The following is a 14,266-nucleotide window of genomic DNA, read 5'->3' as shown; positions in this document are numbered from 1 at the left end:
ACTAGGTCCAGTCAGAAGGGTGAAATTCCTGGAGTTTGCTTCAAGATTGTCTGAGTAACTAAGGAAATAACTATGCTGAATTCAACAATACAGTTTTTATATCATTAAAGTAACTTATCTCTACGATAAAATATGGATTTCAAAGTTTATTGAAGGGTTATTTATCTTGGTGAAAGTTTATTGGGGGTTATTTACCTCTAGGGTGCCAGGTCATTAGATATTTGCATAAGCTGTGCAGTGTGCCACAGGCATCATTAAACAACTTTTCTTGTTGTTTGCTAACTAAATAACAGGGAACATTTGTTACACTTTGCTGAAAATCTAACCATAAAGGGAAAGGGGGAAGCCCAACAAAAACCTTTCCTAATGAGGTCTGTAATCTCTCACTGCATACTAACATTAACTTTTTTCAAGGAAAACAAAGGGGCTTTTGGCTTGAATTAATCATTCTTTTGCATAGGGAAGGAATGGCAATCCATTAACTGACATTCTGTTAAAATGGATAGAGAAAACACTTACCTGATGTGAGCACTTCAGCTGCACACCAAAAAGGAGGACCTGTGTTTTGGTAGTGTGGGTTTTGGGGGTTGTAGCCAAACTGTCCTAACCCAAGCCAGGTGATTCCCCAGGTAAAAGTGTTAATGTGAGTGTTTAAAGAGTGATGCACTTAAGCTATTGTTTGCATGGGGTAACTACTCACAGATGGCTTGGATCACTGCAATTATATCAGTTCCTCCTTCATTCCAAAAATATTTTTGCACAAAATGAATGTTACAGTAGTAGAACTGCAGTTAGAATTTAGTAAGGAAAGAGGGATCAATCAGTCTTTGTAGCACCTTATGATAACCATAAGCCAGGACAGAGAATCAGGTCCACAGTCTCCTTGCAATTTATGCACATTATTTATCTTTGCTCAATGGTTCAGATTTCTTTCTTGAATCACTCCTTGAAGCAGTGTTTTGCAATTCCAGCATTCCATGCTCATCTTTGACTTCTACCATCTACTGCATTGCCCTCTGCCCTGTATTCCCTGAAAGACATAGAGCCAACATACTTATTCTGCATAAATACACATTCTAGTCTGTTGCTGACAGAAAAGTCTTATCCTTTCAAGGAAGTATTCCAAGTTAAAAAGTCAATATATATTTTAAAAGATTCTTAGTGTCTAATAAAATACTATTAAATTACATAATAAAAGAAACAGGTGGAGGAAAGGACAGGAAGTGGGGAAAAAGCCTTTCCATATTTTTCTAAAATTCTATCACACTTTTGTTACTCACTAGCACATTAGATATGTTTATAAATTATAAGTGTCTGACTCAGGGCAGTACTTCCTATCACTGAATATAAATTTAAACATCTAAGACTAGGCACAAAGAGACTGCCATCCTCACTGGGTGTTTATTGCTTTATTGTGTAAACAGAAAGATTTAATAGCACTATTAAAAGTGATATGAAACCTGGTTATTGATTTTTTAGCAGAAATAAAGTGTGACTATAAGATTGTCTTAATGAAGCAGAACTACTGCATCTTAGCTGATGAGATTAGCTGATTTTGTATACAAGCCTAGACATTAACCAGGCTCATTGTTTATATAACCTGGAAAAAGTTGTTCTGGATAAGAGGGAAGATGCATCTGTCTGAGTGCACTGCCTTTAAGACAGGGTGACTGTAGGTGTCTGGAAACAACAAGAAGGAAAGCAGTGAGCATCTAGCAGTGCTTTCCCAGAATAAAGTCCATCAATCACCATGTTTCCTGACTCATCTGTACTATTCCTAAATTTAAATTTGTCCTTAATAGATTTTTCTCCCACCACCAATTTTGTTTATATACATAAATCACTGGTCTCTTGTAGCAAAACATTTGTTTGCTGTATAGAGACCCCTTATTCTATAATGCCCCTTTAGTTCTCTGTTATGAGAGAGAAGGAATTCTCATTCCTCCTCTCTTTCCTCATGCATTTGTGATTTACAGACCTTAGGTAATGCTGAGAAAGGCCACAGGTGCTTTGCAAGGGCAACTGTTTTGCAAGATGGTTGCACAAAGCCTCCCTTAGCTGATTGGAACAGGTGGACTGGCAGGGCTGCTGTGTTTAACTCTGGGAAAATTGCCCTGCTGCAGCAAAATCTCTTAGAGAGGTTATATCCTTCTTTTTGCACTGTTCAAAACTGATGTTGGCATTGTCTGCACACACAGATCCTCACATCAGTCTAGAGAATTTAAGTCAAGGTATCAAAACCCACTCCTCAAAAAAAAAAAAAGAAAAAAAAAAAAAAACACAACAAACCAAAAACCAGTGGTGCAAATAGAGACTTAGATTGTTTATCACCTCCTGGGGCCAGCATACTTTGTCAAAGTGGTTCCAGCCCACCAGCTGGAAACTGTCCATTAACAGGACTGGTAAGATAGAAATTGGCATTTTCTTTACTGCAGTCTACAAAACAGAAAGTGTCATGTTATAGGCCTATAAGATTTATTTGATATTTTAATCTATAAATACATGAGGTTTTCACCAGTAAAAGCACAGGCATTTTCTCATTGGTCATTGCCATGGTTTACATTTTGAACAAAAGGACATGTGGTATTGCATGTGAATAAGCAAACTTTGGTTCTCTTTCTAAGGACCAAGCTCTCTTACTTGTTAAACAATGGCCTGCAGAGGACAACAAGGCAGCTGAAGGCCACACTGAATGCTGCACTCTGGAAAGCTTGGGACACTGTAGAATTTAATTAGTTTTTTGAAGGCACCTTTTTTAAACATCATCATGTCTTCAGGCAGCCTGGAAAGAACTCTGGCACTTGCACGAGACTCCTTCTGGTCAGTGGCTGCTGCTTTGGGGTTACATTGCTCCAGATTACCAGTCATTGGCACACTGGTGCAGCTAAGGGAACGTGCTGTCTTTTTCTTGCCTTGAACAGAGAAATAACTGAATAAAAAAGAGGTTAACTTATGTTTGGTAACATTTTGGACATCTTCTGGAAAACAGTCATCCAGAGGATCCTCTTGACCTTTCACCTGCTGACTAATCACACACTTACTGGGACTTACTGATAATTTCTTAGGCTGTACTACTGTTTTTCTGGAAGGTGTTTTGTATTTCCCTCCATCTAAATAAAGCTGAGGAACATTGCTAATGGCATCAGAAGAAGGCTGAACTATTGTAGTGGGGATTCCTGCCCCATCACTAGAATTGATGCAGTGTAACCCATAATTCTGGCTAATGATTTGGGCTGCAGTGTGTTGAATGATGCTCCAGTCCTGCAGAATATCTTCCCTGGTTGTGAACTGGGATGTCACAGTAAAGCGAATGATGAACTTGTCATGGATGGTTGCTGGAATGAGGAAGAGCCTGCCAGAACTGCTTAGTTCTTTCAGGAGTTTTTCTGTCAGCCAATTGGGACCCTGTTTTAAATATAAATAATAAAAAATATAGTTAGAATTTCCAGTGACATCAAAACATATCTAAGAATTGCAATCACAAATTCTTAAATGGAAACATATTCACAGTTATTAATGTCTGGGGAGAGATCAGCTGTGGTCAGTTCATTCCAAAGGGACATGCAAAAGGGTCAATCTTTACCTTTAGACGAAATACAACCAGCCCAAGATGTCTCTTGGCAGGAATTTCAAAGAGTGGGTCACTTTTAACCAAGGATTCAAAGAATTTGGCTGTTTCAGTACCCTACAATTAAGGGGGGAAAAAACGTGATCTATTTGTTTGTCACAAACCTGCTTGCAAGATGTTAAACTGGGTAGTTAAAAGGAATTCCTTTCCTTACTAAAACACATCACTCCAATTCATGAATAAGAGCAAACAGAAAAATGACATTAAAGCTAAGAATTTTAAAGCCTGTCTCTATTTGCCCAAACTCTTGACAATGAACATGAGTAACTGGCCTATAAATAGGGATCTTCTAGAAGGAGGTTTGAAAAGAGAATGTGCCTTCTCATTTTAGTCTTTTTGCAGCAACCATTGATCCACAATGTGACCCCCCATATTTACACTCCATCAGAGACTTAAGCCTGTACATTTTCACAGTGGTGGGTTCAGTTATTCATCACAGCCTCCCTCCCAAACAGCTGCCACTTGACCTCAAAGAAAGCTTCTCCAGATTATGGCTCAGTAAAGTGCAGAAGGCAGTGACCATGTCCCATTCCATTGTCCAGTGCTGTCAAGAAGGGGACAGGAAATGTTTTGTCTACAGTCAATCTTCACAGATTATTTTAGAGTAAAACCAGCAGGCATTTAGAAGTCTCATGCAAGCTTTGTGTGTGAGAGGACTCCTGTTACTCATCTCTGCATCTCTGAGTGTACTACTCTCCCCCACCAAGAAGTGAACATAACACACTGGTAACTCACACACCTGCCGGACGTGAGCTTGAAGCTTTTTCACCCCAAAGGAACGAAGCACAAACCACAGCTTCAAAGAACGAAATCGACGACTCAGTGGGATTTGCCAGTGCTGTGAAAACAGAACAGTGCATCAGTGAGTGCAGAGACAACAAAGGAGAGTTCCCCTCCCACTGCTACATCTCTTGCTTCAGACTCAGGTCAGAAACCTCTCTTGAGATTAATAGTGTCACATATTACTGAAAATCTGCTAAGCCTAGAAAACAGCCATCAAAGAAATATTGTGTCACCATATTTTTCAATTATTTGCAAAAATAAGATTTTGGCTATTCCCCTTAATTTATGGCTTAGATATGCTTAGAATTTTAAATTAATTACCAGCTTATAACAACTTTTTGCATTTAAGAGCATAATCAATTTAAGATGTGGCCATTGACACTTTAGGACTGACTAGTGCTCGCTTCAGCTCCTGTAATTTCCTGAACATTTTCCCAAATCAATTATAAACAGCAAGATTTGGCACTGGGGTAGACAGTTCCAGACAAAGTAACACCAACTCCAAGGAAAAGAGTGAGAAAACATGTAAAGGAATATTTCAGGGAAGCTGCACAATCACGTGCAGCATTCAATTCAACCACAAGAGGGACTCAATATCCTTTTTTCCATCCTTCCCTCTCTCTACTCTAGTGAAAAGCACTATTGATTTCAAGAAAACAATTATCTTTTCAGGACTAGGGTGAGATCATAGCAGAAATAATTGGCAGTGAATATTCCTTTGTATTACTGTACTGAAATCTGCTGTAACATGTATCTGCAGTGAAATGCCTCTTAGCTCTCCTATGAATACCTTAATCTGAAGAAAAAATGTAATTAATTCTCCTGCTGTTTCAGAGCATGGCTTTTCCATTGCTTACTCCTTTCTGTCTTTTATTACATATCAGAGATACAAGAAATCCAGCCCAAATGGCATCAGTAGGAATTACTTCAGCAATACAATAAACAGAATTGACCCTTTGCATTAGAAAGGCAAGGCTGGATCTGCACTTGTGTAAAAATTTAAGTACTTCAATCTGAAAGCAATTTTATAATTAATCTTCATAATCAGGGCTTACTGCAAAGTTCTGCTATTTTCTGTGCATTAGGAGCTCCATATAATTTGGTTTATGTAGTAAGACCAGATATAAGATAAGCATACTCCAGAATGTGAGAGGAATTTCACAGTCTGATTGAAAATTTTATAGGCAATATAAAATATCAGCTTAAATAATTACTTACCATGAAGTCAATTGCAGCTCCTGAATTGGCATGTCTGAGGTAGACAGGGTTGACACTGAAGGTTTGATGCAACTTGTATTTATCTTTAACCCTATGGATTGTAGAAGGAACTAGATTTAGCAAAGTAAGTGCAGATAAAAACTTTGCAATTTGCATGTTATCCTTTTGGTATTGTGTTTTGACTATACTCACCAAAATCCAGTGCAGTCAAAATGGACCATCATCCACTTAGAAGGATTAAAAGTAAAGGAATCTGCATATTCAATTCCATCCAAAAACAATCGAAATTCAGGACATACAAATGCTGTTCCTGCATATGCAGCATCAATATGAAGCCAGAGTCCCTCAGCATCACCTGTTGGAATTGAGATTGTTGTTATGTAAGGGATGTAGGGAATCAAAGTGCCTGCTGATCTCCTCCCTGCAAACCAGGTGCAGTGTTTTGGAGGAGGCAGACAAGCAATTGACAATCTACTTTTATTCTAAAGGTGTGGATCCATAATGCCAAAATACAGGATAACGCTGAAACCAGGTGGACTCTGTAACAAAATTCACTATTCTACATTTCATGTGAGTGAGTCTTTTCAACATTTGAGTTATCTCACCTGCCCTTTCACTAAGTAAAATTCCCCAGTACCCTTCAGTTGCACAAAGCCAAAATAAAGACATAGTGGCAAGCAAAAAAGGACCCAGAAATAGAAGCCACAATCTGACCCATCAGAGAAAGCTCCTCAGGTCTTCAGCAGCTACTGGTCAGAATTTATGCTGGAATAGACTTTGCAACCATGTCAAATTTACCTATGATACTGATTGATCCAGAGGATGTCCTACCAGAATCTACCTTCAAAACTCCTTTGCTAGATTAAATATTAATGTGTCCATCCTACAACAGTACCACACAGTCTGTATTTCCTGAATAACCACATTAAAGATTTATCAGTTGGCAAATTTCATCCATCTCAAATAGAATGTATTTTAGCATCCTAATCTAAATCTTACAGAAATCACTGCAGTCTTGTACTGACTTCAGCCATCCCTAAGACATGTCTGAAACACTCAGCTCTCCTTCATTTTGGCATGAAAAATCTAAGAGTATCTTCTAGATACTAGAGTATCCTCTAGATACTTTCATAGATCAAAATCAGGGAAAAAAAAGACACTTACAAACTGGACCCAGTTCTGAGAGATTGTCAAAAGCACAGACACCAGTTGTACCCAAAGTTGCACAAACCTAGAAAAAAAAAATCTGTTATCATGGATTTGGTTTCTTTTAATGCATGGATGCAGCACTTTAAAAGTGGGCAGTTTATTGCAGGCAGTCAAAACATTAAAACCTTTTATTTAACAAAATAGACATTCTTGTATACATTTGAATCTTCAGCTAATGTATTTTAACACAACAAGAATTTTTTTTGTATGTAATTTCATGTTGACTTTAAGAATATAATACTATGCCAATACCCCAACCAGAAAGTTGAACATACAAAGACTGGCACTAGGCCTTTCTTTCTGTCTTCTGCAATGGCTTTCTTCAAAGTTTCACCTCTGAGGGAAAAGTTCTCATCCACAGGCAGAAATTTTATCTTCACAAGAGAAATCAAGCCAGCCTTTTCTACAGAGGAATGTGCCTTTAAAACAAGAAAAACAGAAAGAACTCAAGCTCTGAGGCTGAACAGCTGTGATAAGTTATGGCTTTATGAAAGACAGTGGTGGCAAGAAATACAGAGATAACGACCTTATTGTAATCCCGATCAATACAAGTCTGAAAGCATCTTCTTTGTGAGTAATTGTAAGAAATTGTACACTGTAATTCCAAAGAATGCTTCATTTACTTGGGTACTGGTTTCTAAAATATAATAATAGGCATCCTCATCTTGTGTTTGGAGGACCATTTATCAAAACTTAGCTCTTAAAGGAGCCTCTAGAAATGAATCAACCTCAGTTTATTCCCTCCTGTCTGCCATAAGATAAATCCCCTGAAGTGTGTTTACTTCTGGATAGAGCAAAACACCTTACAAGATAGGGTCCTTTTAGTTAGACTAAGAGAGAATGAGCATGAGTGTCTCTCTCTCCTGTGGTAGTTTTCCCAGGGGAATATAACTGCTCAGTTCAGGAGGCCAAGGACAGAACAAGTTTGCTGGCAAAAGCCAACAGTGCAGCCCCCAGGCAGGAGCAGCATTTAGGTACCAGTGCCTTGAGCATGCCTGTCTCTGAGGGGAAGGAGGCTGGGAAGAAACACGAGATGAAGCAGCATGAGCTCAGCACATAGTTCCTGGATCAAGGCTTTGTGAAAAACAGGAAGGAAATGCAGAACTCAGTCATGTGAAACAATCTTTTGAGGACTGCCAGGACCCTAAAAACCTCGCCTCACACTGATGCAGTTTCCCCATCTGCAGAAAGCAGCAGCAGGGGAACTGGTCCACACTTGTGAGGCATTCCTGTCTTGTTGTACAGAAATGTGACTTCACATGGCAAAGGGTGAGTGAGACAACACAAGCAATTTGTCTTCCTTGGAGTCATAAGAACCTACTTGATCAGATGCATAAGCAACGAGGCGAGAATTGAGGGAGGACTCATCAGTGTCTGGCTCAGAAACCTTCATCTCCAGAATCTTGTTCTTCCTTGCTGCCAGCAGTGCAACCAAGGTTGATTCACTCACAGTGCTCTGCAAAGACATTGCTCGTTTACTGCAACTGCTACTTCATTGCTATTTTGCCAGGGATCTGCTGAAATCAGTGAAGTGCCCAGCTGCCCTCTTTTATTCCTACTCCTGCTTTTCTCTGACGCAGTGGAGAGTCATTAGCTGATGAGCAACTCTCTGGGCCAGCAACACAAAACAAAGCCTTTTAACTGCTGTATATTTAACATGCAGCACTGAGTTCTGGTGAGTAAATAAACCACATTTTCCTCTTGTTCTACAAATAAAACATAGCATTTCCCATAAAATTACAAACATGATCAAAGCCCCTTATAACAACAAAGACACAGCACTGATTCCAGGGAGCTCTTGCTGACGCTTCTGGAAGGAGCTAATAGTTCAGGCCTTGACCTTGCACCTCTCAGAGACAAAAAGTAGACAGGAGAAAAAGGAAAAATAACTTCTTGTGTGGCTAAGGACTGTGGCAGAAGGATAGCGATAAGGATTCCTTCTCTAATTATCTAAGAATCACTTTTGTGCAAAATTTGGTGATGTGAAACAGATTAAAGAAATTAAATTTGACTCATTTATCCTTAAAAAGACCACAAGAATACGTGCTGTGTGTTCATAACACAGCACTAAAGGCAATAACAGTTTCTATTCTATAATCTACCACATTTAATACTAAAATTTGGATTCAGAGGCATATAGAAAATTTTGTTGATTTTTCTCTAGGAAAACTATCACCCAGAGAGAAATTCACTTGATTGATAAGGCCATCTCTAATCTCCCCTACCTGTAATACTCCTCCACCCACACTGTCAGGATGGTGGTGCAGGAATTTATCTGGAAGGCCCAGCATTTTAGCCAACCAATCCATCACATTCATTTCCAGTTCTGTACAGGCTGGGCTGGAGGCCTAGAAAAAAATGCAAAAGGAGAATCAGGATGTAATTCACCCTGGGCACTGATCCCTCGTCCAACTGAGAGCTGAGAGAGGCAACGAGCTAGTCTGATACAGCTACATGGACACCACACCAACCAACTTCTTATAGGCTTATGAGCTTCTACTTTCTTACACAGAGACACACATCTAAAAATCTAGGCAGCTTTGGCACGGGGGAAAACACTGGCTTCAGAAACTACTGTGGTGTGCAGAGTCATAAGCAAGTGGTGCTCTGTAGCTGCTGCAGGAGGAAATAAAATACGCAGATATTCTGGCCCAGGATACCAAACAATTATTTTCAGAAGAGGAAAAATAGGAAGTGTGTTCTCTCAAAGGAGCGGGAGAACTGGAATGGAGCCCAATCTAGCCTGCAGTCATGGATGGTGGCTGCTCTATTGCTTACACTGCTTGTGTAAGAGTCTTGGCACTGAGACCAGATGAAAAGGAACAATGCTCAGTGGGATATGCAAAGAAGTCGAAAACAGACATTTCAAGTATATTTTCTTCATTCAACTCGTACTACTAGGTAATGCTTATTCTTATATGTTCTTTTGGGCTGGTTGTTTTTTTAAGTGACAATTTTCATTTATGCAACAACATACACTCGATTAAAACAAATAATTGTTCTGACACAGAGAACAAGAAAGAATGACTAAGACCTGTTCTTGCATATTACACACGGGAAAGGAATGTCTAAAATAGCCCTAAAAAATTTACCCATGTGAATCCCAAGCAGTTAATTGCGTCAGCCAACATATCTCCAAGGAGTGAAGGCCAGGAAGTTAGAGCTGGAAAGTAGGCATGCATGTGTGGACTTTGCCAATGGACTACCTAGAACAGAATTATGCAGAAGTTCAGTCTGAAAATGTCACAAAACTTTGCATGAGATGTAGTGGTTCCTATCTGTTTAAAGTGAGAGAAAAGGATTACAGCAACATAATACGTACAACTATATATCTGCAGCAGGGAGCTGCAGAGATAATATCAACAGGGGAGCAGCACTAGCAGATGATAACACTGCATTATTAACAGATAAATTGCAAATAACAGCAAAGGCATTTATCTGAATTAAACAGGCAGACAAAGATTCTGAACAGGAAATAATGCTGTGCTGTGTTTGAAAGAGCAGAGTCAGAAAGATTTATCAAAATATTTATCTTTATAAAGGGAATCCTTGCAACAAAGTTGCTCATTTTATAAAACAACAACTTGCCTTTAGCAACACACAGCAATTTAGAACTATATAAACCCTTCTACACACCTGAATGAGCTGGTGTGTGGGACACCAGCATAAGTACATGTAAATCTGATTGCCTCTCCTACATCAGATCAAGTTTCTGCAAACATCTACCAAAAAATTTGAGAACAGGCTTTGAAAAAGCTTCTTACATAAAACATGCAATTTGGTAATATGAATTCCCTTAGCAGAATCTGCAGTATCTTTGTACAAGAGGAAGTAGACTTTTACATTCAAAGCACAGGAAGCAAGCCTTGTATGTGCATGAAGCTGGGCAAGAGTTGTTTCACCTTGCTGTGCCAAATTTCCACATTCTGAAATTAAGGTTATATGGTTCAGTAGGCAGAGACATTGTGAAGCTAATGATTTTCTCATACTGCTGAATTTGTTTCCCTATAATCAAACATGAATTATATGCAAAGTAGTTAAAAAATACACTCATAATCTAACCCCTAAAATTATAGTTAGGAACACAACTGTGGACATAACATTTACAAGATTCATGCTACATTTTTGAATACTTTATTTATTTAGAACAATGTTCTGCAGAACCTGTGAATTCCCAGGATTTGATGTTCACCCCAGGTAGTAATGGCTTTTTCCTGTCATGATTATGCTTCATTTCTTACCCCTGGCATAATAATCTTCTCTATATCTCCAAAGATGTTGTCCCAGCTGTCTGGGTCCATTGGGGCAGAGTCTGGCAGCTGGGCTCTCATGTAACCTGGCTGCACATCAGGAGTCACCCGTCTCTCTCTCACATTGCTCAGGTACTGGCAAATGTAATCCACCATCTCTTTCCCTGGAAGAGGCAAACCAGTGGTTTCAGTTTCAATTATGGAAACACTAACTAGCAGTAAAGGCACTCCACACAACCTGTCCTTAGCACTGGACAGAGATTCCAATAGCGTTGGAATACTGCTCCCAGCTTCTCCCTCCTACACCCTACTTGTCCCATCTAATAATGTTCTAAAACAGGCTCACAGGGTTTTTTCGGTGCCATCATTAAATAGTTCAAATGTAGTTTTAAAACACAGTCATGGTACAAGTACAGTTTGTTTGGTTACTGAAAGGTTAGATTTTCTGCATTTCACAGGAATTAAATTTTCATCATGTCCTACACTTCCTTGTCATTAAAGCAAACCCACTTTCACATCCTCTGAAATCAGCTGCATCGCTCCACACCCTTTCTCCACTTTTTAAGGCAATCTCCTCCAGCCCTGGAACCAAAGTTGGCTCTCCATCTCCAGAACTGTCCAAGTACCACTGCAGTCTCAGGGGGTGAAGCCAGGGAAAAGCTATTGTGCATAACCCCTTAGCACAAGTTTATTCAGAACTACAGTTCTGCAGCTTTCCCACAGCATCTTAGATGTAAGAGCAAAAAGGCTGTTACCCACAGACATAATCCATGAATTTAAACTCAACCCTGGGACACATTTTTTCCTCAGCAGATCCAAGTCTCAAGGCAAAGTGCACATGTAAAAAGAGTATATAGCCCATCCTAATTTTGGGTACCTCTCACAGCCCTACAGCAGTTGATCTCCACGAGCAAATGTCACCTATTTGCAAGAGCCACGGATCACTCACCTCTCAGTCTGTACTCCTCAGGCTCCATACTGATTCCTTAGGAAGGCACCTCTTCAAACCTGGGCCACAACCTTTTGGGAGCTGTGGTCAGTTTGGTCTGGTGCCCTGCCAGCTGCTTCCTCCTTTATAGCTCCCTTTATCTCTCAGACTCACACATTCTGGAAAAGGTTTAACAGGCAGGTCACTGGTGAGTGTTTATCTAACTCCTCCCAGCTGAGGGTTTTTACAATCTCTCATGTTCTCATCTGTGCTCTTTTGATGTGTAAGATAGTGTATCACTAAGAGGAGCTGCCTCTGCACTTTCCCATTTTCAATCAATCTTTCAGAAGTCTCACAGTAATCCATGCCATGAATATAAGGCATATTAACATGAGACTTGTGGGAGAGAAAAAGCTCAAAAGCTTTCAAAACCAAATAAAAGGTAGCAGATGTTACGCCAGCACACCCAACTACTGTGCTAGCAGTAGCCATGAAAACAAGGTACCAGGACAGAACAAATCTGATATGGGAGACAGGAAGTTTTCCTAAGAATTGTTTTGAGAACTCTTTTTTTCCCAAATAAAAGAGTATACCTACATCCCCACAAGTGTTCAGTCCCATGCTGCCAAAGGAAAGGCTTCACAGCTATTGCCAGTTCCAGAACTACAGTGTGAAGCAGCAATGGTCCTCTGTGGATTTCCTGCTCCAGATCAGAGCAGAGCAGGTTACACTATCCATGGAGGTGATGTTCCTCCATGGATATCACCCTAGACCACTGAGCTGGGAAAAGGCACCTCTTCCCTCACTGTGCTTTCTTTTCTCCTCTATGATATGCATAAACACTGGGATTTAGCCTTGTCTCTCCAGAATTCCTCCAAGTCCTCCACCTAGATTGTTCTCAGTTTGAAAGAACATTCTTATAGATTGTCTCTTGTTCCAGTTTTAGGACATGAAAACACCTGACCTCTCTCTGGCAGCACAATCTTTGACACTACTCAATGTTGAATCCTTATCCATCTTCACTTGCTCTACACTGCATCAGGCAGCCCTGGGAAAAGACAAGAGGACTTGTGGACTAAGCACCAGAAAGAGAAATTATTTCCCATACAATACATTCTTGCCTATTTTTGCCATACCCTAGGCTCCTGCTTGGGGCTGGCCCTGCTGGGGAAAGGATGCCAGGCCAGGCAGACTCTGTGTCTGATACCTCCCAGCAGCTTTGCTGTTCTCTCACAGGAGAGAACAGGCTGCCAGAGCAGCTTTGATTCTCTGCCCCAGGTACTCTAATGCAAGCACAACCACTTACATAGTTCTAGAAAGTTTTTACATTGTTCTCACACACACTGTCTACAGAACAGTGTGAAACCTCTTCTAGTTTCTGCTGCAAATAGATACTTGAGAAGGAACTGTTTTATAGATATGAGAAAGATGCTCTGACACACACACATCAGATTAATGTACTGAAATAAAAATCCCAAATTGATAAAAAAGCATTGAGAGAAGTGCAAAAAACTACTGCATATTCATCTGTTTTATCTCATATTGCTTTGGAAACAGGAAAAAAGTAATGAGCTGCCCGTGTGTTTAATAGGAATTTATGAACATCTCTTGGTTGTACTGTAAATGATCCCATAAAGAGGAACAAGCTAAGAAGGGACAGGCATCAAGCCAAGGACCAACTCAAAATGATACCGAAGTTCTCAAAACCCCTGATTTTAGCTCATTACAAGTGATTAATATGCTAATATATATGGACATCTGTTCAAAGAAACAGATGGTAGCTAATAACGTTGCATTTTTAATTTGGAACAGCAAATAAGGAACAATATTTTTAACAATGTTTTCAGAACTAAACTATATAAGAAATATTTCACGTAACATATACTCTACTTTAGCCCAAAGGTGACAGCTTCATTGGGTTCATCTCTTGTTCTGTGCAGAAGAGAACAAACAGCAGGTCCCGTTCGGAACTAAAATAAAATAGCTGATAATGGATTACAGGCAGGGTAAATATTGCTGGTGATAAATAAGGTTTTGTTATAGCTACGCTGCACTCAGAAGGGTTTTGTGATGGACAATGAGGAACAAAATATTTGCTCACAGGAAACAGAATTAATAGAAAAGGTTCATTTCATTGTTTGCTGCCAACATCTGCTGTCACAACCGTGGGAAACTCTCCACTTGGATGTTGCCACTATCACCACTCAAACAGTGCCACGCTTATCATTATTAAGAAATCACAGAGATTAC

The 14,266-nt window shown here is 39.7% G+C and overlaps 1 protein-coding gene across 2 annotated transcripts; it reads right to left on the bottom strand.

Annotated features, from left to right (window-relative positions):
- Positions 1-1,910: 1,910 nt before the first annotated feature.
- On the bottom strand, positions 1,911-13,417 carry HDC (histidine decarboxylase). Of its 2 annotated transcripts, XM_039722876.1 has the most exons (12): positions 12,038-13,417; positions 11,080-11,252; positions 9,931-10,044; positions 9,064-9,186; positions 8,160-8,294; positions 7,114-7,257; positions 6,794-6,860; positions 5,822-5,984; positions 5,630-5,720; positions 4,368-4,466; positions 3,584-3,685; positions 1,911-3,405 (listed from the first exon to the last, which is right to left on the bottom strand). In XM_039722876.1, the coding sequence occupies exons 1-12, from the start codon at positions 12,063-12,065 to the stop codon at positions 2,644-2,646; spliced, it is 2,001 nt and encodes a 666-aa protein (XP_039578810.1). In that variant the 5' UTR covers positions 12,066-13,417; the 3' UTR covers positions 1,911-2,643. The 2 variants fall into 2 exon arrangements, with proteins under 2 accessions (XP_039578810.1, XP_039578811.1); XM_039722877.1 differs by lacking the exon at positions 12,038-13,417 and having other exon boundaries at positions 9,931-10,040; positions 11,080-11,088.
- Positions 13,418-14,266: the final 849 nt, after the last annotated feature.

Source organism: Passer montanus, unplaced genomic scaffold (assembly GCF_014805655.1).
Source record: "Passer montanus isolate IOZ18808 unplaced genomic scaffold, ASM1480565v1 scaffold5, whole genome shotgun sequence".
Classification (NCBI taxonomy): domain Eukaryota; kingdom Metazoa; phylum Chordata; class Aves; order Passeriformes; family Passeridae; genus Passer; species Passer montanus.
Note: the sequence above shows the minus strand (reverse complement) of the source record. Positions and strands in the feature narration are given on the sequence as shown.

Excerpts from the sequence above, each read along its gene's own strand:
- HDC (XM_039722876.1), bottom strand. The coding sequence starts at position 12,065 with ATGGAGCCTGAGGAGTACAGACTGAGAG. Across the intron at positions 11,253-12,037 it reads TGAGGAGTACAGACTGAGAG|GGAAAGAGATGGTGGATTAC; the intron begins GTGAGTGATCCG and ends TGCCTCTTCCAG. Across the intron at positions 4,467-5,629 it reads GAGCTGCAATTGACTTCATG|CACTGGCAAATCCCACTGAG; the intron begins GTAAGTAATTAT and ends CTGTTTTCACAG.